Here is a 23556-nt window from a genome sequence, read left to right on the forward strand (position 1 = left end):
GCCATCGGCTCCAACCTCCAATTGCGGGCGCCGGAAAGCAGTCTATGAGTTCCTGGGGGAAATAAGCATCCAGGTCTCTCATCATTGAAGGGTGTCGGGACAGAAGACTTAGTATGTCTTTAGTCAGGAAAGAAGAAAGCATCTGCTCTAAGGAGGGCAGTTTCTTCTGGCGGCCGGTCAGCGGATGTACTACTACCGCTGTCCACGGGATGTCACAGCGAGTGTTCAGCCGCTAGGTGGTGCATCCGCACACTACAACTCCCAGAAAGCTCTGCAGCCTTCGCTGGCGGCGAATCCTTATCTCCCGGGTAAGGGAAGGGGTGTGTGTTTGGACCAAGTCCTCTCCAATCACCGCAGGACTGCGCTGCCGGAAGTTTCTGGAAGTAGGCCCGGCGGCTGACCTGAGCTTCCGTGTTGGTCGCGCGCCTTCTTGTGGTTAAGATGGCGGCGGAGCATCCCGAACCTCCCAAAGGAGAATTGCAGTTGCCACCGCCTCCACCTCCAGGTCATTATGGAGCCTGGGCTGCCCAGGAGCTTCAGGCCAAATTGGCAGAGATAGGAGCGCCGATCCAGGGTGAGGCGCATGGGCCGTCAAGAGGGGGGCTGCGTGGGCTTGTGGAGAAGTGGAGCTTGGTTACCCAGGAGACCCACGGGCGGGAGGGGGGGCGGAGACAGGCCCTTGGGGCCTGACCTCGCCCTGTTGGCCTGCTCGGGGTAATGCTGACCCCCAGATTCTGTGCTTCGTTTCTTAGGGAGTCGCGAGGAGCTAGTAGAGCGGCTGCAGACCTACACCCGCCAGGTGAGTGTTGTGGCAAGAGTTCAGGGTAGGTCTAACTTTTCCTGGAGGCCTTTAAGACTCCTCACGGACGAGTCTTCCTTTCTTTTACTTTTTCTGTTTGTTCTTTCGAGATAGGGTTTCTCTGTGTAGACCGGGCTGGCCTAAACTTAGAGGTCCTTCTGCTTGGATTAAAGACGTGTTCCACCACTCCCGACTGTCCTTTTTTGTGTACTTAAACGCAACAAGCGGGCTCTTGACCATTTTGTCAGTTCTTGCTTTCGCTTTATTGTAATTGCTTCTAATCCTGTATCTTTTTTTAAGGTTCCAGACCTGATCTTTGGCAAGTGGGCACTTGGTAAATTTTGTTAAGTGAATAAATGGAAGAGGAGGTCATGTAATGGAATAGTTCTCCTAGTCCAACCTAGAGTTCTCTTTTCTCTTGTAGACTGGCATCGTGCTGAATCGACCGGTTTTGAGAGGAGAGGATGGGGACAAAGCTGCTCCTCCTATGTCAGCGCAGGTAAGAGATTATGTAGAGGATCTTTTCTGCTCAGGGTCGCTGTTCTCCCCTGTGTTGTGCTGGAGATAGAGCTAGCAGATGGGACAGTAAGTTAAGGGTGAGGTCTAAGGAGACAAAATGGGGACCTCTTCACTTCTGACTTAGTGGTGCTACTGCTCCAATCCCCAGTGTCTGCTCCTCCAAAGTTGACTTATCATTCACGATTCAAATAGAGTGTCTAGGATTCTTGACCCTTTCCCATCTGGGAGTGGTCATGCTCTTTACTTTCAGACATAGCTCCCCAAGTTAGTCACTGAGACATTAAATGCTAATGCCTTGATTTGATTATATGCTTCCTACATTTAGTAACCCGTTGACATCTTGTTTCTATTCTTCTTTTTTTAAATGCTTATTTTTATGTATATGAGTGTTTTGTCCACATGTCTGTCTGTGTATCACGTGCATGCAGTGTTGCAGGAGGCCATAGAAGGGCATTGGGTCACCCTGGGGCTGGAGTTACAGAGAATTGTGAGCTTCCATCAGGTTGTTGGGAATTGAACCCTGATATAGAAGAACAGCTGTTAACTGCTTGGCCATAGATCCAGCCCTAGTTCCTATTTCCTTAAGTCCTTTCTGAAGCAAGTATTTGGTTCTCTTCCTCTAAAGTTGTGGCTTTGACTTGGAGTTTGTGTGTGTGTGTGTGTATGTGTGTGTGTGTGTTTGTTTTGTTAGGTTCCTATATGGATTTTAGAGGTGAATGCAAAATGTATTATGTATGTTCCTGATATTTTTCAGAGAGGCCAATAGCTTTGATCAGCACGCTAAAGTTAGCATCTCTTGATGAAGAGCATCTCTTCTCTGGTGTATTTTCTTGAGTCCTGCACCACTAGACTTTGAATTCTAGTGCCTGGCTCTTTCGCTAGGCTCTCAGAAAATGCTTATAAAATGAATAAATGCTTTCTAGTTCATAGCTGTTTTTTCACCCATAGCTGTCTGGGATTCCTATACCACCACCACCTATGGGACTCCCCCCTCTACAACCTCCTCCACCACCTCCACCACCTCCACCTGGCCTTGGCCTTGGCTTTCCTATGGCTCACCCCCCAAATCTGGGGCCCCCACCACCTCTTCGAGTGGGTGAGCCTGTGGCACTGTCAGAAGAAGAACGGCTGAAGCTAGCTCAGCAGCAGGCAGCTTTACTGATGCAGCAAGAGGAACGTGCCAAACAGGTAGGACAGGTGGAAACCTGTGTCTTGGACACATTAGGTCCCTGATGGGGAAATGGAGCCTCAGAAAGCTAGACCCTGAGGCCAAGCCTTTTAGGAATGTCTTGATTGAAGACTAGAACATAGTTAGAGGTTAGAAGAGACTCCCAGGAAGTCAGTATTTTGGCTGATTGGCAATATTGCTGCTGGTATGAGATTTTTTTTTTTCCTTTTTCCGTAAATGAACCAGTTTATTGCGGGCCAGGCAAGTCTCAGGTGGTAGGGCTCCTACTGGTCTTTCAGTTCCTTCAGCCTTCTGATGGTGGACTTCACTGTGACTGCAGAGGTGGGTCCAGGCCCCGCTGTCCACTGTTTTCATGTAGGAACTACAGTGTCAGATGCCAGCAGCTCGTCTCATCTTGCTCTTGCCACAGAAGGAGCACGCGTACTTGGTGTGCTGGCTGATTTCAATTTTCTTCGCCATTTTCCAGAGGGAGGCACCATAGAGGGCCATGTACTTCCCGATGAACCCCACCTTTTTGGTGCGTTTATCCACGTCACCGGAAAAGAAAGAGATGCAATGCGCACATGCAGTTTTAGCCAGGAGAGTGGAAGTTTTTGTTTTTTGTTTTCTTTAAGTGGGAAGATTATTCATTGAAGGAACATGAACTCTTTGGGTACTAGAAGAGGGTAATATTTCTCTGACTTGACATCATGGTCCATCCAGAGGATGCCATTTAAAAATTCCTTAGGGTCTAAACCAAGATGCTTCATTCAGATTTGTCTTGGAGGCTACCTACCTGATAACCAAATAGGTTCTAGTGCTTCCATTTTTTCTGTAGTCCATGTGCTAGCGCACTATGTGTACCCTGCTTTTGAATGGTCTATAAACTAAAAATGATTTAAAAAATTTTTGGAGGGTTGTCATTAAAAATTGAAAAAGGAAAAAAAAAACCCCACTAAACCAAGTATGTTGCAGAATTCCTATGATAATAACACATGTAGTTTTACTCTTTATCCATTACAGAAAATACTTTGTGGTTACTGCTAATTTTATGTGCATTATTTAGGTGGTTCGTGGAGAATGCTGCCATGTATAGTCATTTGAGTTGAATTTAAACTGATGGGTACAGATTAAGGAATGATATAAGGGGTGTCCTTTATAAAGCTTTACAAAGTGGGTAACTCAGGCATATTAGAAAGTAAGCATTAAACAAGACTTTGCTTCAGCCTCAAGTCTGGTTGAAGTCATGTTACAATTTTGAAAAAAAAAAGAAAAAGGAAAGTAAGCATTAGCATCTGGATGGGTGATGGAGGGAGCTGACTTTCAACCCAGCACTTGGAAGGCAGAGGCAGGCAGATCTCTGAGTTTGAGGTCAGCCTGGTCTGCAGAGCAAGTTCCAGGATAGCCAGAGCTACACAGAAAAACCCTGTCTAGAACCACCAAAAAAAAAAAAAAAAAAAAAAAAAAAAAAAGGAAAGCAGGGATTAAAAACAGGTGTGGACTTATACCTGGTCCACTAGGGGACAGTCTAATCCTCTGTGTCTGACGCTCCCAATAGGTTCTACCACAGGACAGCCTGTTCATCAAAACTGATGGTACCAGTTTCCTGTGGGCCCTTTCCCACCCAAGGTGGGAGGGCCGGGGGGGGGGGGCTCATTTTCTGGCCCTGGACTTGGGTTGGGGAGAGAGGGATGGGGGTCGGGAGGGGCGCTCTGAGATTAAAGTTTTACCTCTGGGGGGGGGGGACAACAATGGCTGTGGAAACGTAGATGAAGTACTGGTTTTGTTTAGGTTACAGCTGACCTTAAAGGGTAACTATAAGAAAATGTCTCATGGTTCTTTCTAAATAGTTTCATCTTTGTTGTATAAAAACTCATTGAAAAGTAGAGGGTAGTGTTTAGTTAAACAACGAATTCTCTTCCAGAAACTTCCTAAGTGTTTTTTTATTTGTTTTTAGAAATTTTCCACCATAAGAGGTTTCTAGATTGATTAGTGATATGTGAACATAAGTGGAGAAGATGACAACCTCAGTGTCCCTGAGTATTCACCTTTGAAGGATCCCTTTTGTCAGGGCTGTGTGCCACATTCTTTTCAACTGAGTCCACGCTTCTCTCCTATAGGCAGCCGTGTTAATGGAGCAGGAACGGCAGCAGGAAATTGCCAAGATGGGCACTGCAGTCCCCCGGCCTCCTCAGGATATGGGGCAGCTGGGTGTCCGCACTCCTCTGGGGCCTCGAGGTAAGACCCTGGAGTGGAAGGGCAGAGCAGAGAAGTCATTCTTAAAACATTTCCTTTATCTGTGCCTGGTGGCATGTGCCTGTAATCCTGCTGCCAAAGGGGAACAGGTCATCCTAGAGTGTATAGTAAATTCAGACCTGGTCTGGGCCACTTGAAACCTTTTTTTATTTTTTGTTGTTTGTTTGTTTGTTTGTTTTTGTTTTTTCAAGACACGGTTTCTATGTAGCCCTGGCTGTCTTGGAACTTAATCTGTGGCCAGGCTGAACTCAGTGATCTACCTGCCTCTGCTTGCTAAGTTCTGGGACTAAAGGCACACACCACCATCTCCTGGCTTTGAAAAACTAAAACCAAGCTGGGCATGATAGTGAATACCTTTAATCCCAGAACTTGGAAGGCAGAGGGATCTCTGTGAGTTCAAGGCTAGCCTGGCCTATAAACCAAGTTCCAGAACAGCCAGTGCTATTAAACAGAGAAAACTTGTCTGGAAAAAGAATTTGAAAAAGACCCAGTTTCTAGAGAGATGGCTTAGTGGTTAAGAACGCTTATTGCTCTTTAAGTAGAAAAATGATTGGTTCTCAGTATCCATACTAGATGGCTCACAAGTTTAACTGCAGTTAGAGGGGATCCAGCACTTTCTTTTGCCTTCTAAGGCCTCTCATGTATACGTGCTGACACAGACACATATGTATAATTATTAGAAAAGAAAAAAAATCGGAGCTGGAGAGGTGGTTTAATGTTTGAGAGCCCTAGCTGCTCTTCCAGATGATGCGAATAACACATGTAGGCAGAATCCCTAGATGTCCCGCGCAACCGTCTCGCCTGCAAGAACGACTCGGCACACGAAATAGGATCCTTTTGCGGTAAACTTTAATACTCTCGAGAACCAGCACTTGCTACACGTGACGAAGAAGACGAAGAAGACAAAGAAGACCAAGAAGACGAACAAGACGAACAAGACGACGAGACCAACGAGACAATGAGACCAACAAGACCAACGAGACGACCCGAACTATCTAGCCTGTCCCCTTATAAAGGGATCAGTCCTTGCTTTGGACGTGGAGCCCCCTGATTGGTTGAAACTCATCAGGCCCTATGACGCCACGGGAGAGGCAGAGCTCAAGGAGTGGAAAGTTACCCAGCACGTGCGCACATGGCTTGTTTACTGCTAACTCCAGCCGGATGTCAGCGCCATCTTGTAATGGAGAATGTGCAGGCGGCGCCCCACACCTAGACATATAAAATAATCTTAGCTGGGCAGTGCTGGTACATGTCTTTGATCCCAGCCCTTGGGAGGCAGAGGCAAGTAGACTTCTTGAGTTAGAGGTCAGCCTAGTCTACAGAGCCAGTTCCAGGACAGCCAAGGCTACATAGAAACACCCTGTCTTGGAAAACAAAAACAAAAAAACAGGGCTGGAGAGATAGCTCGGAGGTTAAGAGCACTGTCTGCTCTTTCAGAGGTCCTGAGTTCAAATTCCAGCAACCACATGGTGGCTCCCAACCATCTGTAATGAGATCTGATGCCTTCTGCTGTGTCTGAAGAGAGTGACACACACGCATTAAATAAATAAATAAACACATCTTTAACACCCCCCCCCCCCAAATAGTAAGTTATTAAAACAAAAGTTTTTTCTCTGCTGGGTTTGAACTTAAAGCTGTGAGCACACTGAGCCTGACCTGGGTCCCTGGGCTATATTCTCAGCACCTTAGAAACCTCAATACAGTGAGCCCTCAGTATTCTGTGTATTCATAGTTAAGCACATTTCATATTACCATGTGGGAGTAAGCATGTTGTATTTGGGGCTGGAGAGATTTGTAAGTAGCTCTTGCATAGCACCCAAGTTCAGTTTTCAGCATCCACATTTGTGGCTTACAGCTGCTTGTAACTCCAGGAGACCTGATGTCCTCTTTTGGACCCTGTAGGCAGTACCCTCCTGCATATTCTTACACATACATATAATTTAAAAAATATATTGAAGACATTAATAGACTTTCTTGTCTTTCCCTAAGCTTAGCAGAACTATTTGCACTGTAATGGGTATTAGAGAAGACCTTGAAATACACAAAAGTATTTATAGATTCTGTGTAAATCCTGTTTTCTATGAAGGCCTTGAACATCCTGATTCCAGTATTTGGGTGGGGTCCTGAAACAAAGTCTCTAAGGATCAAGGGACAGGTGTGTATATGCTTGTGTGTTACTAGGACTGGCAGGAGAGATGGCTCAGTGGGTATGACGGCATTTGCTGCTCTTGTGGAGGTCCCAGGTCCATTCTCTGCACCTACATGACCAGTCACAGTCATCTGTAACTCCGCTTCCTAGGGATGTAATGCCCTCTTCTCACCAGGCGTGCATGTGGTGTGCATACATGCATGAAGACAGCAAACCCATTGTATCTATACAAAGTTGTTGAGCTTGGTGGTATATACTTTAAGGAGCCAGAGGCAGGCTGATCGGACCAACTTGTTTTATAAAACAAGTTTTAAGCCAGCCTGAGCTACATAGTGAAGCCCTGTCTCCCAAACAAAAACAAATGGTTACTTTGTAAGAGTCAGCTCGATGATGGTGCACATCTGTAACCTGTAATTCTAGTAGTCAGGAGGCCGAAGAAGAAGGATCATGAGTTTGAGCACCATGAACCTATCTCACAAAAATAAAAGAAGGGCTGGAGAGATGGCTCAGCTGTTTAGAGCACTTCCTAATGTTGCAGAGTGCCCAGGTTCAGTTTCTAATATCCTCATGCTGGTTTATCAATAGTACCTACATTTATAGGGGTCTGACCCCCTCTTCAGACCAGCAGGCATCAGGCATGCATGTGGTGTATATAAGTATTTGCAGACAAACAGTCATACACATAAAATAAAAATTTAAAAACAAAAAGCAAAAGAAGAGTTTGGAGAGATGTCTCATAATTAAGAGTGCTTGCTAGTCTTGCAAAGGAACTGAATTGACTGACCACACACATCAGGTGGCTCATAACCACTGGTAACTCCAACTTCAGGGGATCTGACTTGGTGTTACGGCTTCTGTGACAACAACACACATATGGAATATTAGAGAAGAGAAGAGGAAAATCTAGAAGAAGAAAACTTTAACTATATCAAGTATATGGCAGGCCATGAAGTGTTATATACAGTGTGTTCATGCAGCCAGCCTGTGAACCAAACCCACAACATTGCCAGCAACCCAGAAGTATTCTATGTTTTCATCACCTCTTGCCCTGCAAAAAGATTTCTGACATTGGACTTTTTTTCTTCACACAGTAGCTGCTCCAGTAGGCCCTGTGGTTCCCACACCTACTGTTTTGCCCATGGGGGCACCTGTTCCTCGCCCTCGGGGTCCTCCCCCACCCCCTGGAGATGAGAACAGAGAGGTGAGAGACTGTTGACTTCCTCCTACGGTCATAGAGGTTGTGGTTTAGAGGGGGCCTGCCTTAGGATCTCAGGGGTGTCTGAAGTGGGGCTGGGTTAAATTCTTGGGCACAGGTAGGAACCACGCTTAGCTAACATGAGTTTTTAGGGTTAGGGACTTGATATTTTGGGCAGAATTCTGAGGGATGTAGAACCTTGTGTGTGGCATGTGTCACCACCCAGCAGCTTTTACAATGTAATAGCTAGGAGGAGGAGGAAGGCATTGGGTGTCAGCCCTTCTGATTGGGTGTTTCTGGCAGATGGATGATCCTTCTGTGGGCCCCAAGATCCCCCAGGCTTTGGAAAAGATTCTGCAGCTGAAGGAGAGCCGTCAGGAAGAAATGAACTCTCAGCAGGGTAAGTGCTATTGTATCCTGATGCTGCAACACGGGACTGAACCACGGTGTTGTACGGTGTGCCGTGGCCACATCCTGACTCCCTTTCCCATCCCTGAGAAAACAGTGTAGAGAGCAGCCACTTTATAGTGATAAAGAAAACTGGGTGTGCAGCATATCCCAGCATCGGGAGGTAGAGGTAGGAGGGTCAAGTTCAGAGTCGTCTTGCTTACATAAGTAAGTTTGACAAAAGCCTGGGATGGTTACTGTTAGGAGAGTTGATTACCATATTCTTCCCTAACAGAGGAAGAAGAAATGGAGACAGACACTCGCTCATCTCTGGGACAGTCAGCATCAGAGACTGAGGAGGACACTGTGTCCATATCCAAAAAAGAGGTTTGTGATGAAGCTTGTCTGGGAGGATTATGCCTGTTTCCGTTCTAAGTATCTTGGATATCTTTCCATATGAATTCTAAGTACTGTAGATGCATTTACAACCGAAAAAGCTGGGATCCAGGATGCACAGCAACACTTTGACATCTGCCCGCTTGGATGAAGACTCAGTATGGGAGTAGTGAGGGCAAGCATGGGATGCAGATTCTCTAACTTTTTTCCTGTCTTGATAGAAAAACCGGAAGCGTCGGAACCGAAAGAAGAAGAAAAAGCCACAGCGGGTGCGGGCAGCCTCGTCAGAAAGCTCTGGGGATCGAGAGAAAGACTCAGCTCGGTCCCGAGGCTCTGACTCCCCTGCTGCTGATGTGGAGATTGAATATGTGACTGAAGAGCCTGAAATCTACGAGCCCAACTTCATCTTCTTCAAGAGGATTTTTGAGGCTTTCAAGGTACAAAGGATGCTGTGCTCTGAGTGGCCAAGCTTGATGGGTTTGGGGTGGGTTAGGATAAGCCTAGGGGACATTGTTTGAATACAGGAGTCAAAAATGGAGGTGTGTCAAGAATAGAGTTTCCACATGGTCTGTCTCCTCAGCTCACTGATGATGTGAAGAAGGAAAAAGAAAAGGAGCCAGAGAAGCTGGACAAGATGGAGAACTCTGCAGTCCCCAAGAAGAAGGGCTTTGAGGAGGAGCACAAGGACAGTGATGATGACAGCAGTGACGACGAGCAGGTCAGGCCCTTCAGTGGAGAGAGATGCAGGGCACAGTGTTCTCAAAACCGTGGTGAAGGCTTTCGTGGCTTAAGCACTGACATGGCTGGACAGTAGTTTTCCACCTGATGCCCACCTAAGGTTATCGTTACTCTCTTTTAGGAAAAGAAGCCAGAAGCCCCTAAGCTGTCCAAGAAGAAGCTGCGCCGAATGAATCGTTTTACTGTGGCGGAACTCAAGCAGGTTAGACCCGGGATGACTTGGCCAGCTCAGTAGCCTGGCTGGGACTCAGCCCCACCCAGTTTGTTAGATGTTTTATAAGGCAGGCTTGGTATAGGGGTCATTTGAAAAAGAGAACACAACTTTAACTAAGAGGTGGGCTTTCTCCAGTAATACTGCTTTGCTTTTTAGCTGGTGGCTCGACCTGATGTTGTGGAGATGCATGACGTGACAGCACAGGACCCTAAGCTCTTGGTTCACCTCAAGGCCACCCGGAACTCTGTCCCTGTGCCACGTCACTGGTGTTTTAAGCGCAAGTACCTTCAAGGCAAACGAGGCATCGAGAAGCCCCCCTTTGAGCTTCCAGACTTCATCAAACGCACAGGCATTCAGGAAATGCGAGAAGCCCTGCAGGAGAAGGTAAGGCAAGGCTGGGGCACGACCCCCTCCCCACCCCCCACACTCTTTGTAACATCTTACCTCAGAACTGGACTACCCACTTGTTACAAGTCTAATTACCCTTTTCCAGTTTAGAAGTCAGTATTCTGTGATGACCTTGGGTCTGTTTAGAGTGTCTATTTAGAGGGACTGTTAGTTTGTCATGTTGAGGTTCCTGGTCCTGAATAGCAGTTTTCTTCCTCTCTTTTGCCCAGCTGTAGGTATTTTGTTTGTTTGTTTTTGTGTTTGTTTTTTGATGCACTTGTAGCTAGAGGTACAATGATGCTTGTCTTATTTAGGGTTACTAATTCTGTGATGAAGCACCATGACCAAAAGCAGCTTGGAGAAGAAAGGATTTATTTTACTCACAGTTCCATATAGTAGTTCATTATCAAAATCAGTGCAGACAGGAACCTGGAGGCAGGAGCTGATGCAGAGGCCATGGAGGGATGCTGCTTACTAGCTTGCTCTTCATGGCTTGCTGAACCTTTCTAAGAGAACACAAGACTACCTGCCCAGAGATAGTACTTTCCACAATGATTAGTCCTTTCCCATCAGTCACTATTAAGAAAAATACATGACAGCAGCAGCTCTCAACCTACAGGTTGAGGCCCCTTTTTGGGCATTGAACCTACTTTTGCAGGGGTAGCCTAAGACCATTGGAAAGCACAGATATTTGCATTATGATTCATAACAGTAGCAAAATTACAATTTTGAAATAGCAACAAATAATTTTATGTCTGGGGGTCACCACAACATAAAGAATGTTTTAGAGGGTAGCAGGGTTAGGAAGGTTGTATACTGCCAGATCTTACGGAGGCATTTTCTTCAATGAGGTTCCCTCAGATGTCTTTAGTTTGTGTTAAGTTGACATAAAACTGTCTAGGATAATGTGTGCATAAATCTTTAAGTCTTAAATGTTATAAATAAATATGTTGAGTACTAGTTGTCTATGATTAAAACGAGTGAGAAGTGCCTTCCATTGTCTAGGCCTCTCTATTCAGTTTCTGATTTATTATTGTCATGTATGTGTGTGGCTTGCCTGTGTCTATGTTCATTGTGCCCATGCATACCTACCTGGTGCTTGCAGAGGTCACAGGAGGGTTTCAGAAACCTGGAACTGGGGTTAGGAATTGTGATGCTGTCTTGGTCAGTGCTGGAAGTCGAAATTCCGAGCAGCAAGTGCTTTTTTTTTTTTTTTTTAAATATTTATTATGTATACACCATACAGCTTTCTGCCTCCATATATGCCTGCAGGCCAGATAGGGCACCAGATCTCACTACAGATGGTTGTGAGCCACCATGTCATTGCTGGGAATTGAACTCAGGATCTCTGGAAGAGCACACAGTGCTCCTAATCTCTGAGCCATCTTTACAGCCCCAGCAAGTGCTTTTAAACCAGTGAGACAGCGCTCCAGCCCTGATCCAGTCCTATCTTGATTACACAGTTAGAAAGAGCAGTTACTGATACAGAAAGCTGAGGCTGCTTTCCTTCAGTAAGTCTGTGTGTTCAGCATAGGTGTGTCATTCGAATTTTTGCTGCTAGTGTTGAGCTCAGGAGCTTCCTGGTGCTAAGCTGCGTTTTCAGAGTGAGATAAATGAGGTTCCCCTGAATTGGAGCCAGATCCTCTACTAAAGACTTGACTAATACGCTCATCTCTTCTGCCATTTTTACAGGAAGAACAAAAGACCATGAAGTCAAAAATGAGAGAGAAGGTTCGGCCGAAGATGGGGAAGATTGATATTGACTACCAGAAGCTACACGATGCCTTCTTCAAGTGGCAGACCAAGCCGAAGCTCACCATTCATGGGGACCTTTATTATGAGGTTTGGGAAGGAGGCTGGAGGGAGGGGAGGTCAAGGCCAGGTCTTAATGTTGACTTTGGTGTGAGTCCATTTCAAAGATGGTACAGTGGTCCCCAGCCTTAACATTGTTCATTTTTGCCATTTGTTGAGATAGGATGTGCTGGGGTTTTTGTTTGTTTTCTCCAAACAAGTTTTCCCTGAGAAAAGCTATAGTCCAAGCATTTGAATTGATGTTTTGGGGTAGTTTAGGGACAAGATGGCCAAGTAGCAGTTATTACTCAGAAACATTTTAAGTAGGAGAAAAAGTTTTATTTTTTTTTTCCCTGATCTTTGAAATGTTAATCACAATGGCATCAGCTGATGTTTGTGGGAGAAGGGTACTGACAGTCATCCTGTCCAGAGACCTCATTTTATATGTGAGAGAGCAGGTACCGTATTCAGCCTGTTTCCCTGTTTCCCTGAGGTGCGTTAGTGGCAGCAGAGAGTCTGACTTTCTTCCGTTTCTTATTCTGCCCAGAATCTAAATGGGTCCGATACCCCTTGTGGTGCTTTGTATCTGATAGAGATTAGGACTGCTTGTCTGTTCTCATGTCCTTAAGCTCTCAGTATGTCTGTCTGGAAGCCTTGATAGATCAAGCTGTGCTTTTTCTCAGGGGAAGGAGTTTGAGACACGGCTGAAGGAGAAGAAGCCTGGAGATTTGTCTGATGAGCTAAGGATCTCCCTAGGGATGCCAGTAGGACCTGTAAGTGCTGGCTAGTGGCTGAGAAGGCTGGAGAGGGAATGAGAATATGAGTAGAAAGGAGAGGTAGGGTAGGGAAGGTAGGTAATATTGTGTTCTGTTTTTCCTACAGAATGCCCACAAAGTCCCTCCTCCATGGCTGATTGCCATGCAGCGATACGGGCCACCACCATCCTACCCAAACCTGAAAATCCCTGGACTGAATTCACCTATTCCTGAGGTGAGCGATGAGCTTGCTTTCCTTCTTGGCTGCCTCTCTTTTTTTTTTTTTTTTTTTGTTGGTGTGTGTGTGTGTGTGTGTGTATGTGTGTGTGTGTGTGTGTGTGTGTGTGTGTTTTAAGACAGGGTTTCTCTGTGTAGCCTTGGCTGTTCTAGAAATCTCTCTCATAGACTAGGCTGATCTCAAACTCTAAGATGAGCCTGCTTTTGCTTCCTCAGTGCTCAGATTAAAGGCATGCTGGTCAATTTCTGGTTCTTTGTTTTTGTTTTGTTTTGGCTTTTGTTTGTTTGTTTGGTTTTGTTTTTTTGTTTTTGTTTTTGGAGACAGTTTCTCTATTTATTCCTGGCTGTCCTTGAACTCACTCTGTAGAGACCAGGTTGGCTTTGAACTCACATCCACCTGCCTCTGCCTCCCAAGTGATAGGGTTAAAGGCCTATGCCCATCACCATCCAGCTGCTTTTTTGTTTTGTTTTAATAGAGAATGATTTTTTTCCTTGTCTAGATATTTTCCGCATTCCCTTTTTTACTTCTCTTTCTGTTGCACACACAGGAATGTGTGGGTGCATGTGTGTTGTGTGTACAGGGATGTGTGGGCATGTGTGTTGTATGTACAGGGATGTGTGGGTATGTGTGTTGTGTGTACAGGGATGTGTGGGCATGTGTGTTGTATGTACAGGGATGTGTGGGCATGTGTGTTGTGTGTACAGGGATGTGTGGGCATGTGAGTTGTGTGTACAGGGATGTGTGGGCATGTGTGTTGTGTGTACAGGGATGTGTGGGCATGTGTGTTGTGTGTACAGGGATGTGTGGGCATGTATGTTGTGTGTACAGGGATGTGTGGGCATGTGTGTTGTGTGTACAGGGATGTGTGGGCATGTATGTTGTGTGTACAGGGATGTGTGGGCATGTGTGTTGTATGTACAGGGATGTGTGGGCATGTGTTTCTGTGGTGTCCAGAGCAGAATACAGAGTGATGGATTGCCTTCCTCTACGTTTGTCTGTTCCTACCCTGAGATAAGGTCTCTCACTGCTTGAGAAGCTTGCTGTGTTAGCAAGGCTGCAAGGCTGGATGACCAGTGAGCTCTTGGACCCCCCCCACACACCCCCCGTCTTTATCCCTAATGCTGAGTTCATAGACATGAGCAGCCATGTCTGCAGATCTTCATAAATGAAGATTCAAATTCAGGTTCTTACCCTTGCAGAACAGTGTCCTTCCTTACCCACTGAGCCACCATCCTTTTTAAAAATAGTAGATTTTATGAATTTACTTTTTGTGTCTATGGGTGTTTTGCCTATATCTGTGTCTGGTGCCTGCAGAGGCCAGAAGGATGTCAGGTCCCCTGTGAATGGAGCTGTGACAGGAGCTGCCAAGTGGGTACTGGGAACAGGACCTAGGTCTGCTGCTAGAGCACATGCTCTTAACTTCTGAGGCATTTTTGCATCTCAAGTAGTTTTCATTAAAAAAAAAAAAAAAAAAAAAAAAAACAACTGCCAGGCTAGAGAGACGGCTCAGAGGTTAAGAGCACTGACTGCTCTCCCAGAGGTCCTGAGTTCAATTTCCAGCAACCACATGGTGGCTCCTAACCTGGTATATCTGAAGAGAGCAAAAGTGTGTTCATATAAATAAAATAAATAAGTATTAAAGAACAAATAGAAAAAAACCTGCCATGGGACTACTGAGGGAGTTTAGTGGGAAAAATGCTTACCACCAAGTCTGCTCACTTAAATTTGATCCCCAGGACCCACATGGCAAAGGAGAGTATCCCATGAGTGTCAGCTCATTGTAAAGAAACAAGCATGACAGAAACAACTTCAATTCTAGGGGCAGGTGGTGGGGCCAACAAACAGTTTTAAAAAACCCAACATATTGGACATGTAACAACAAAAAGTCCAAACAACAACATACTTATGATTAAACTTTCAGTCACGATTGCCAAGTACTGGGCTGATTAAATGGCTTAAGCAGGTAAAGAAGCTTGTGGCCAAGCCTGAGAACCAAGATCAATCCCTAGGACTCATATAGTGAGAACTGACTCTCAAAAGTTGTTCTTTGACTTCTGTACACATGGCGGTGTGCACACATACACAGATGCACACACTTATACACACACACTCATCATTTTTACACCATACAAAGAACAGGTTATCTACAAATTTTATTTTGAGACAGTGTCTCACTGTGTAGTACTGGCTACCCTTGACATTGTCAAACTTAATTTCTAATACATGAGAGAGATTCTAACCAACTAATTTTCCAAATTTAGGAAAAATTGGGAAGAATAAATTAGAACCCTGATATGTAAAGAATTTGTTTTGGACTTAGATAGTTTACACTTTATCTCAGAGGAGGACATTAACCCAACCTCTGCCCCTTGTCCTTGGTGATCCTGTTGCTTCTAGTTTGTGCTTATTAGTTTTTTTAAATGATTTTCTATGAGTGAGAGTGTGAGTGAGTGAGTGTGTGTGTGTGTGTGTGTGTGTGTGTGTGTATGAGAGAGAGAGAGAGAGAGAGAGAGAGGGAGGGAGAGGCGGGGGTCTCATGCTTCTCTTTGTGTATGTGCACATGCATCTCGTACCTGTGCACATGCAGGCCAGTAGAGGTGAACTCCTGAGTGTGATCAGTTATTTCCCCCTTTATCTCAACTTCTAGGTCTCACCCCTTCAGTTAGACTGGCCAGTGAGTTCCAGGAATCATTGCCTCTGACTTTTCAGGACTGGAGTTACAGACTTGGGTCCTCATGCTTAGCAAGCACTGTACCCATTTAAACCATCTCCTCAGCCTCTAGTGTTTGTTTTGTTTTTAATGTTCTACAGTCCTAGTTTCTAGATGATCTGTGTGAACTTTGTATCTTGGAGTGTAACTTTTTTTCTGAGGCTTCAGTCTTTTATAGAATTTGGGAGAACTTATTCATGTTTCCTCTCTTGCAGAGCTGTTCCTTTGGATACCATGCTGGTGGCTGGGGCAAACCCCCAGTAGATGAGACTGGGAAGCCACTTTATGGGGACGTGTTTGGAACCAATGCTGCTGAGTTTCAGGTATGGGTAGACTGCTTAGTTTGATTTTACTCAATGCTAAAAAGTTTATCAATAGTTGGTCTGAAACTTGATTGTCAGGGAGTGGGGTGTGGTGGTGTTTCAGTCTGAAAAGTGGCATGTGTTCTTGAGGCGTGGCACAGCTTTCCCTCAGAAGATTATTTGTGTCCTCTTCCAACTCTTCAGTGAACAACAGGGTGGGGTGATAGACTGCAGTAAGTACTGGTTGAAGGAATGAGGAATTTCTTTTAGACCAAAACTGAAGAAGAAGAAATTGACCGAACCCCCTGGGGAGAGCTGGAGCCATCTGATGAAGAATCCTCAGAAGAAGAGGAAGAGGAGGAAAGCGATGAAGACAAGCCAGATGAGACTGGCTTTATCACACCTGCAGACAGGTAGTCAGTAGAGCCTGTCTCCTCCAAAGCAGCCTGTCTGTCTGTGGGGACTGCTTCTTCACAATGGAGCTTTTCTTTCTTTCTTCATAGTGGCCTCATCACTCCTGGAGGATTCTCATCTGTGCCAGCTGGAATGGAGACCCCTGAACTCATTGAATTGAGGAAGAAGAAGATTGAAGAGGCCATGGATGGGTGAGAGAAGTGGTCAGGCAGTTATGGGAGGGCCTTTACCTCAGTTGGTTTTCTAGATTGGTTGGCTGACTTTATTCTGTTTGCCTGTATTTCCCACCCCTGTATTTCCCACTCTTAAATTTTAAGAGATTTATTTATTTATTTTATATGTATTAGTGCTCTACCTGCATGTAGACTTGCGTGCCAGAAGAGGGCATCAGAACTCATCTCTTCAGCCTCCTCTTATTTTTTTTTTTTTATTTCAAGATTTTTATTTATTTTATGTATATGAGTATACTGTAGCTATCTTCAGACACACCTGAAGAGGGCATCGGATCCCATTACAGATGGTTGTGAGCCACCATGTGGTTGCTGTGAATTGAACTCAGGACCTTTGGAAGAGCAGTCAGTGCTTCTGAACCGCTGAGCCATCTCTCCATCCCCCAGCCTCCTCTTTATTTCCTTTTCAACAATTATTAAACACCAACTTTGTGCTGGTGGGAAATCAGCAGGGTAGATTGTTGAGGTGTACAAGTGATCAGAATAAAGTTATTTTGGGTCTGGCTAACATTGATGAAGCTGAGGAAACCCGAGTAGTTGATATGAGAAGAATGTTGAATGATATAGAAGTTCTTGGAAGGCCTCATTGAAGAGGTTGTATTTGAAGTAAATATTAGGTAAGAATCAGTCAGCAGTGGTCTGTAGTTAGCAGAGATAGAAACACAAGGCCCTGAGGCAGGCTTTGCATTGTCATGGATTATTTAGCTCTATTTTAGGTGAGAACCTAGGATTGCCCCTTTCTTGTTTCATCTCTATTGCTGTGATAAATACTGTGACCTAAAGAAACTTGGGAAGAAAATACATAATTTGGTTAACAGCTTACAGTCCATTATGAAGACAAGGCAGGAACCTGGAGGCAGGAACTGAAGCAGAGACCATGGAGAAGTATTGCTTACTGGCTGGCTTTTCATGGCTTGCTTAATCTGCTTTTTAATACAACACATGATCACCTGCCCAGGAGTGGTGCGGTCCTCAGTGGACTTGTTCCTCCCGCATCAAACATTAGTCAAGAAATGTTAGGTGTAACCACAGTCCAGTCTGGTGGGGACATTTTTCCAACCAAGGTTCTTCTATCTTTCAAGATGACTCTAGTTTGTGTCAAGGTGACAGAAAATCAGCCTACATATCCCTTTATCATGAAATAACTTTCTCGTCTGTTGCAGTAAATATTAAAAAATAAAAAAAGTTTATCTCTTTATTGGCCCTGAGGGCTCACTCCTCAGGCCCAACCCTGATATGGAGTCATGTGCACCTCTGGTGGCCACCACCACAGCCCAACTTGTCTGTGCAACTCCCTTCCCTGGTGGTTTTCTACTGCCTGTTCTCTACCTCCGTCTCGGGGTGTTTCTATACCCCAAAATCTCACACAAATACAACCCTACAGCCCAATAGCTTTTCATACAGGTTTATATATTCAATTCTCAATCCACAAACTCTACACAGCAAGATTGCATCAAATAGACAAAGTTACAAACTGCTCTTCTATATGAGATATTAGAGTCATAAAATCATTAATGCTCATAGCTGTTTAATGCCAATCAGTCCCACCTGGTTCTAGCTGGTCCATGGGAACCTCCCTGTTGCTATGACCTTCACCCTCCATCCTTTGACCTCCTAGACCTCTCAGCCCTCTTCATCTCCCTCACCCTGCCCAGTCACTGGCTTTCTGTTATTTTACTAATTAAAATGGGAAGGTTCCGTTGTCACCTCGACTTCCTGGGGAAGTGTAATTACCTTCCTGGGGAAGTGTAATTAACATTAAAATACAGACAATCTCAGGACAATCTACACACGTATGTACAAGAGACACATGTAATGCTCTGGTGTAGGGGCCAGAGAATGCTGTCAAGTGTCTTCCATTGTTGTCAGCATTATTTTTTAGACAGGGTCTCACTGAACCTTGCTAAGCTAGATAACAAAACACTGTGTTTGCTGTTTGCTGAACCAGCCCTGGGATTTCAGGTGTGCTTTTCTGTGCCCAGTTTCTGTGTAGGTCTTGGGTATCAGCTTCAGGGCCTTGTTCTTTCCCAGAAGTTCAGTGACTTAGTCATCTTGTCAGCCCCAGATTTTGTAATATTTAAAGGTCTTCAGTTTTGAGTAATTTTGGCTGTATAGACTATTCTAGATTGATAGTGTGAGTTTCCCCTTCAGTCCTTAGATGTTGCTCTAGTGTTTTCTTTCTTTATTTTCAGTGAGAAACCAGTTGTCATCGTTACCTTTGTTCCTTGGTATATAATATAATGAGTCATTTTCTCCTGTTGGTTGTTTGTTGTTTTTTTGAGACAGGGTTTCTCTTTGTAGCCTTGGCTGTCCTGGAACTTGCTCTGTAGACCAGGCTGGCCTCAAACTCACAGAGATCCACCTGCCTCTGCTTCCCAAGTTCTGGGATAAAAGCCATATGCCACTATAACTGTTATAGCTGGCCTTTTTCTTTTTAATTTTATGAATATTCTGCTGCATATACATCCACATGCCAGAAGAGGGCATCAGATCCCCTTATAGATGGTAGTGAGCCACCATGTGGTTGCTGGGAATTGTACTCAGGGCCTCTGGAAGAACAGCCAGTGCTCTTAATGGCTGAGCCATCTTACATCCCCAACCCCTTACCCTACTATTCCCAGTGTTTGTTTCTGGGGTCTGGCCTTGAACTCATGATTCTCCTATTTCAGCTTTTTAAATCCTGGGATTTAAATATGAGCATCACAATGCCTCACTATGTGTCTGATAATTTCTGATTGGCTGTTTAGCTTTGTGAAATTTACCAGGTCAGAGCATTTTGTATTTCTCCCCATCAATATGGTTGTTTAGAAACAGTTTGAAACTCTAAAACTACTTTTTTGGTTTTCATAGTAGGACTGAAATAGTCCTCCTCACTAGGAGGTTTTGTATTCTCAAACCAAGCCCTGTGAATTTGGAGGTTTTCCATTTGATTAGTGGGAATTGGCACTATTTTGCTTCCTGACTGAGCAGTGGGCACTGTTCATTGCTCATCCTTCCAAGAACTTGTTGGCATTGGCAATATCCTCACACACGTTTCTTCAGACTACTTTCCCCTGGTGCTTGAAGGAGGAGCTCTTGAGCTCTCTTTTGTGTCCTGCAGTCTCCGACAGCTTTGAACTCCTTAGATTTTGACCCAACTCACAGAATCCTCTCAGCTCTGTATGGGTCTCCTCTGGTCTGTGGTCTGGAAACTCAGCACCACTGTAAGGTTCATTTTATTTTATTTTTACTTTTTTTGGTCAACTTTTTAAAGACAAGGTCTCTAAAGCAAAGCAGCCCTTGCACTCTGATCCTGCTGCCTCTACCTCTCACTTGCTTTCTGTCTAAGAGTAATATTGTTATTTACCATTCTTGTCTGGTGCCTTGAGAAGCTATAGTTTGATATATTTTGTCCAGTTTTTGGTTATTTCATGTAGATTGGTAAATCTAGTCTCTGATTCTTGTTAGGAAGAAGTCTGAAGTTTTGCTTATTAAAGTAAAGAAAACAAGGAAATTAAGGAAACAGCATACAGAGTTTGAATCCTCTAGGGCATGATAAAGAGTTGGATTCTGGCCCGTGAGATGGTTAGTTTAGAGGATAAGGAACAACCCTTTTAGGCTATAAAGATTGTTCAGAAGTTAAGAACATTTGATGCTCTTATAGAGGACCTGGATTCGATTCCCAACACCCACATGGCAGCTCATAACCTGTAATTCAGGTTCCAGAGGTTCTGACTTCCTCAGGTACCAGGCACACACATGGTACACATACAAACATGGGGGCAAAACACTCATACACATGAAATGTGTGTGTGTGTGTGTGTGTGTCCATTTTTATTTTATGAGTGTGTTTTTCTTGCATCTGTGTCAAGAGTTATCTCGCTGGGTAGTGTTGGCTCACACCATTAATCCCAACACTGGTCTACAGAGTGAGTTTCAGGATAGCCAAGGCTACATAGAGAAATTCTGTCTTGGAAAACAAAAACAATGGGAGCTGGGAGCTGGAGAGATGGTTCAGCAGTTAAGAGCACCGGCTGCTCTTCCAGAGGTCCTGAGTTCAATTTCCAGCAACCACAAGGTGACTCACAACCATTTGTAATGGGGATTTGATGCCCTCTTCTGGTGTGTCTGAAGACAGTGACAGTGTATTCACATAAAAATAAATGTCTTAAAAAAGCAAAACAAACAAGTTACCTCTTCTGTGGGAAGAGTTGGAGTAATAGTAATGGTCTAGAATGGTAGTAATGGGTTTGCCATTTGATGTTGACTATGCTATTCTAAGCATAATTGAAATCAGTGGTTGAAGGCCCTTTGTCTTTGGGAGGGCTGGAACATTAGAACTTCAGACACTACCTCTGAGAAAGTCTTTTTTATTCATTTATTTTTACTCTTTGGTTTTTTGAAAGCTTCTTAGTATTTATAGTCTTGCCTGTCCTGGAATTCAGTATGTACCCCAGGCTGGCCTTTTACTCACAGACATCTACCTTCTTTAGCCTTTGAAATGCTAATATTAAAGGTGTACAGCACCAGACCTGACTTCTATCTTTTTAAAAAACAATTACTGTTATTGTGTGTGTATACTTGACATGATTGTGTGGGCATGTGTATGTATGTATGCCAGTATGCCCAGCAAGTGTTTAGAGGTCAGAGGGCAACTTGGTAGAATTGGTTTCTCTTTTCTCCTTTATGTGGGTCCACAGCACTTATTTTTTACTGGCTATGCCGCTGGCCCCTCACCTCTTCTATTGGCTGTGCTCTTCTGCTGGCCCTCACCTGTTCTTTTGACAGCTTCTCTGTAGAAAGCTGTCTATGAAGCTTGACCTCTGTGTCCACTAACCTTTCCTTAGGAGTCTTGGTTCTGATTCTCTAATTTGGTTCATAAGATTTAGCTTAGTCTCTATACACCTTACAGATTCTGTCCTGTGGGATCAGCACTTACCCCACTCCACATCCCTAACCCAACTCTTCTCATGGACCTAATGGCAGACTTCAACTGCAGTTATCGTGGGATTCTGTTAGAATTCAAGTGTGATGTTTCTTTAGACTCTGGAGACCCTTTGGTCACTTATTGGGTTTTACTTTCTTGTCCTTTGCAGAAGTGAGACACCTCAGTTGTTCACTGTATTGCCAGAGAAGAGAACTGCCACTGTTGGGGGAGCCATGATGGGATCAACCCACATTTATGACATGTCCACAGTAAGTATTTGGAGGACATTATTTTGAAACAGAGATGGAGCCAATGTTTCTGAGAGTTTTGGAGATAACAGGTTCTGATTTTTTCAGGTTATGAGCCGGAAGGGCCCAGCCCCTGAGCTGCAAGGTGTGGAAGTAGCGCTGGCACCTGAGGAATTGGAGTTGGACCCCATGGCCATGACCCAGAAGTATGAGGAACATGTTCGGGAGCAGCAGGCACAAGTAGAGAAGGAAGACTTCAGTGACATGGTGGCTGAGCATGCTGCTAAACAGAAGGTGGGAGCAACCTGGGAACCTAGGAATGACAGCCTAGGGTAGGGTCTGTCCTTTCTGGTGGAGCTGTATGCTTTAGGAGTGAGAGGTGGGTGGACTCAGTGCACGCTTCCTATCTTCTTTGAGCCTGAAGATCTTAGCAGTCCTTCATTGGTTGCTGTCTCTTAAGTACAGTGACACTGGGGCTTAGGTAAAGCAAGAAAGTCATTCAAATCTGAGGGAGAAGGAAAGAATGCGGTTTCAGTGCTTTTTTTTTTTCTTTTTTAATTTTTATGTCTATGTCAGGCTGCCTTCTATATGGGGATTGCTTAACATTTTGTAACTTCTCTCTCTTTCTCCTACAGCAAAAGAAACGGAAAGCTCAGCCCCAGGATAGTCGTGGAGGCAGCAAGAAATACAAGGAATTCAAATTTTAGGTCCTTCTCACATAACTGGCCTTCCTTTAGGCCCTTTGTATGTCTGGGCTTTCTATGTGGGTCCCTAAAGCTAGTTCTGTACTCCCTAGGCTTGTCACTTCCTGTTCTTATTTTAGACTTGTTTTGTAAATAAAGCTGTTTCCCAAGGAAGGATGAATACAGGCACTCTTGAAACTCTTTTTAGCTTCTGCAAAAGCATGTACTTCTTGCCTATAATCACAGACTGCCCCACAGAACTGTGGGACTGTAGTTGCTGAACTGAACTTGTGGATAATTCACTATCTCCTACCCCTGTGTGTGAAGGCTCTGAGGAAAGGACCTTTAGGTCTGGTCTGACCTTACTGCTTTGTCCGTGGGTAATAAAAATAGCCAGCTTAGCACCCTGGCTAGGCTGGGAAGTAACTGTAGGATAGGGAAGTAGGCCAGGTCAGGCCTTCCTTATTGACCTTGTGGCAGAAAGGCCTATTTCTTACCTGTTGGAGAACATCTATATCTAAATAAAATTTAAATTGTTCCAGAGTCCCGGCTAACTACTTGTATTCACTAGTGTGTGTGTGCGTGGGTGGGTGGGTGTAGGTGTAGGGTTTGAAGGGCTTTGTCTTCATCCCAGAGTTCTGAGAAGTTTGAAAAACTAGACTACGTTGGAGCACAGAATTCCATGACATTTGCTCAAGTACTGGGGAGAAGGTGTGGGTGTAGGAAGGTGCAAGAGCTCTAGGTAGGGTGGGGGTGTGTGAGGATGGCAGCTGATCAGGCCTTGAGAGAAAGAGAATTTTAGAAATTGAGAAAGCACTGAGGCACTCTGGGACTTTGTAAAGAAGGCTGTGTTTTGGGGGGGGGGGGTGCTGTACCAAGAAAGGCTATTGGACCTAGCCAACCTTAGCTCACTGACTCCTGCCTACCCTTATGCGGGAACTTAACCGGCCCCTGGATCTCTACCTACTACTCCTTTTGCAGAAGTGAGCTAAATATCCACAGAAGGGTCACCACAGCGGGCCATTCAATTTCCACGCAACGCGTGACCAGCCGCAGGACGGCCTCTGCAGA

General features: G+C 44.7%; 1 protein-coding gene across 2 annotated transcripts; it reads left to right on the forward strand.

The window, feature by feature from the left end:
• Positions 1 to 422: 422 nt before the first annotated feature.
• Positions 423 to 23028, forward strand: SF3B2 (splicing factor 3b subunit 2). 2 transcript variants are annotated; one of them, XM_080911494.1, is made up of 21 exons: positions 423 to 574; positions 753 to 799; positions 1224 to 1298; positions 2267 to 2506; positions 4607 to 4724; positions 7983 to 8092; positions 8390 to 8486; positions 8769 to 8860; positions 9091 to 9306; positions 9450 to 9587; positions 9729 to 9809; positions 9978 to 10205; positions 11901 to 12050; positions 12683 to 12772; positions 12882 to 12989; positions 15918 to 16025; positions 16275 to 16417; positions 16508 to 16609; positions 21724 to 21823; positions 21911 to 22096; positions 22438 to 23028. In XM_080911494.1, exons 1-21 carry the CDS (start codon positions 442 to 444, stop codon positions 22507 to 22509), a joined length of 2634 nt encoding a protein of 877 aa, XP_080767620.1. In that variant the 5' UTR covers positions 423 to 441; the 3' UTR covers positions 22510 to 23028. The 2 variants fall into 2 exon arrangements, with proteins under 2 accessions (XP_080767620.1, XP_080767621.1); XM_080911495.1 differs by having other exon boundaries at positions 7986 to 8092.
• Positions 23029 to 23556: the final 528 nt, after the last annotated feature.

This window comes from Micromys minutus (genome assembly GCF_963924665.1).
Source record: "Micromys minutus genome assembly, chromosome: 2".
NCBI classification, from domain to species: Eukaryota; Metazoa; Chordata; class Mammalia; order Rodentia; family Muridae; genus Micromys; species Micromys minutus.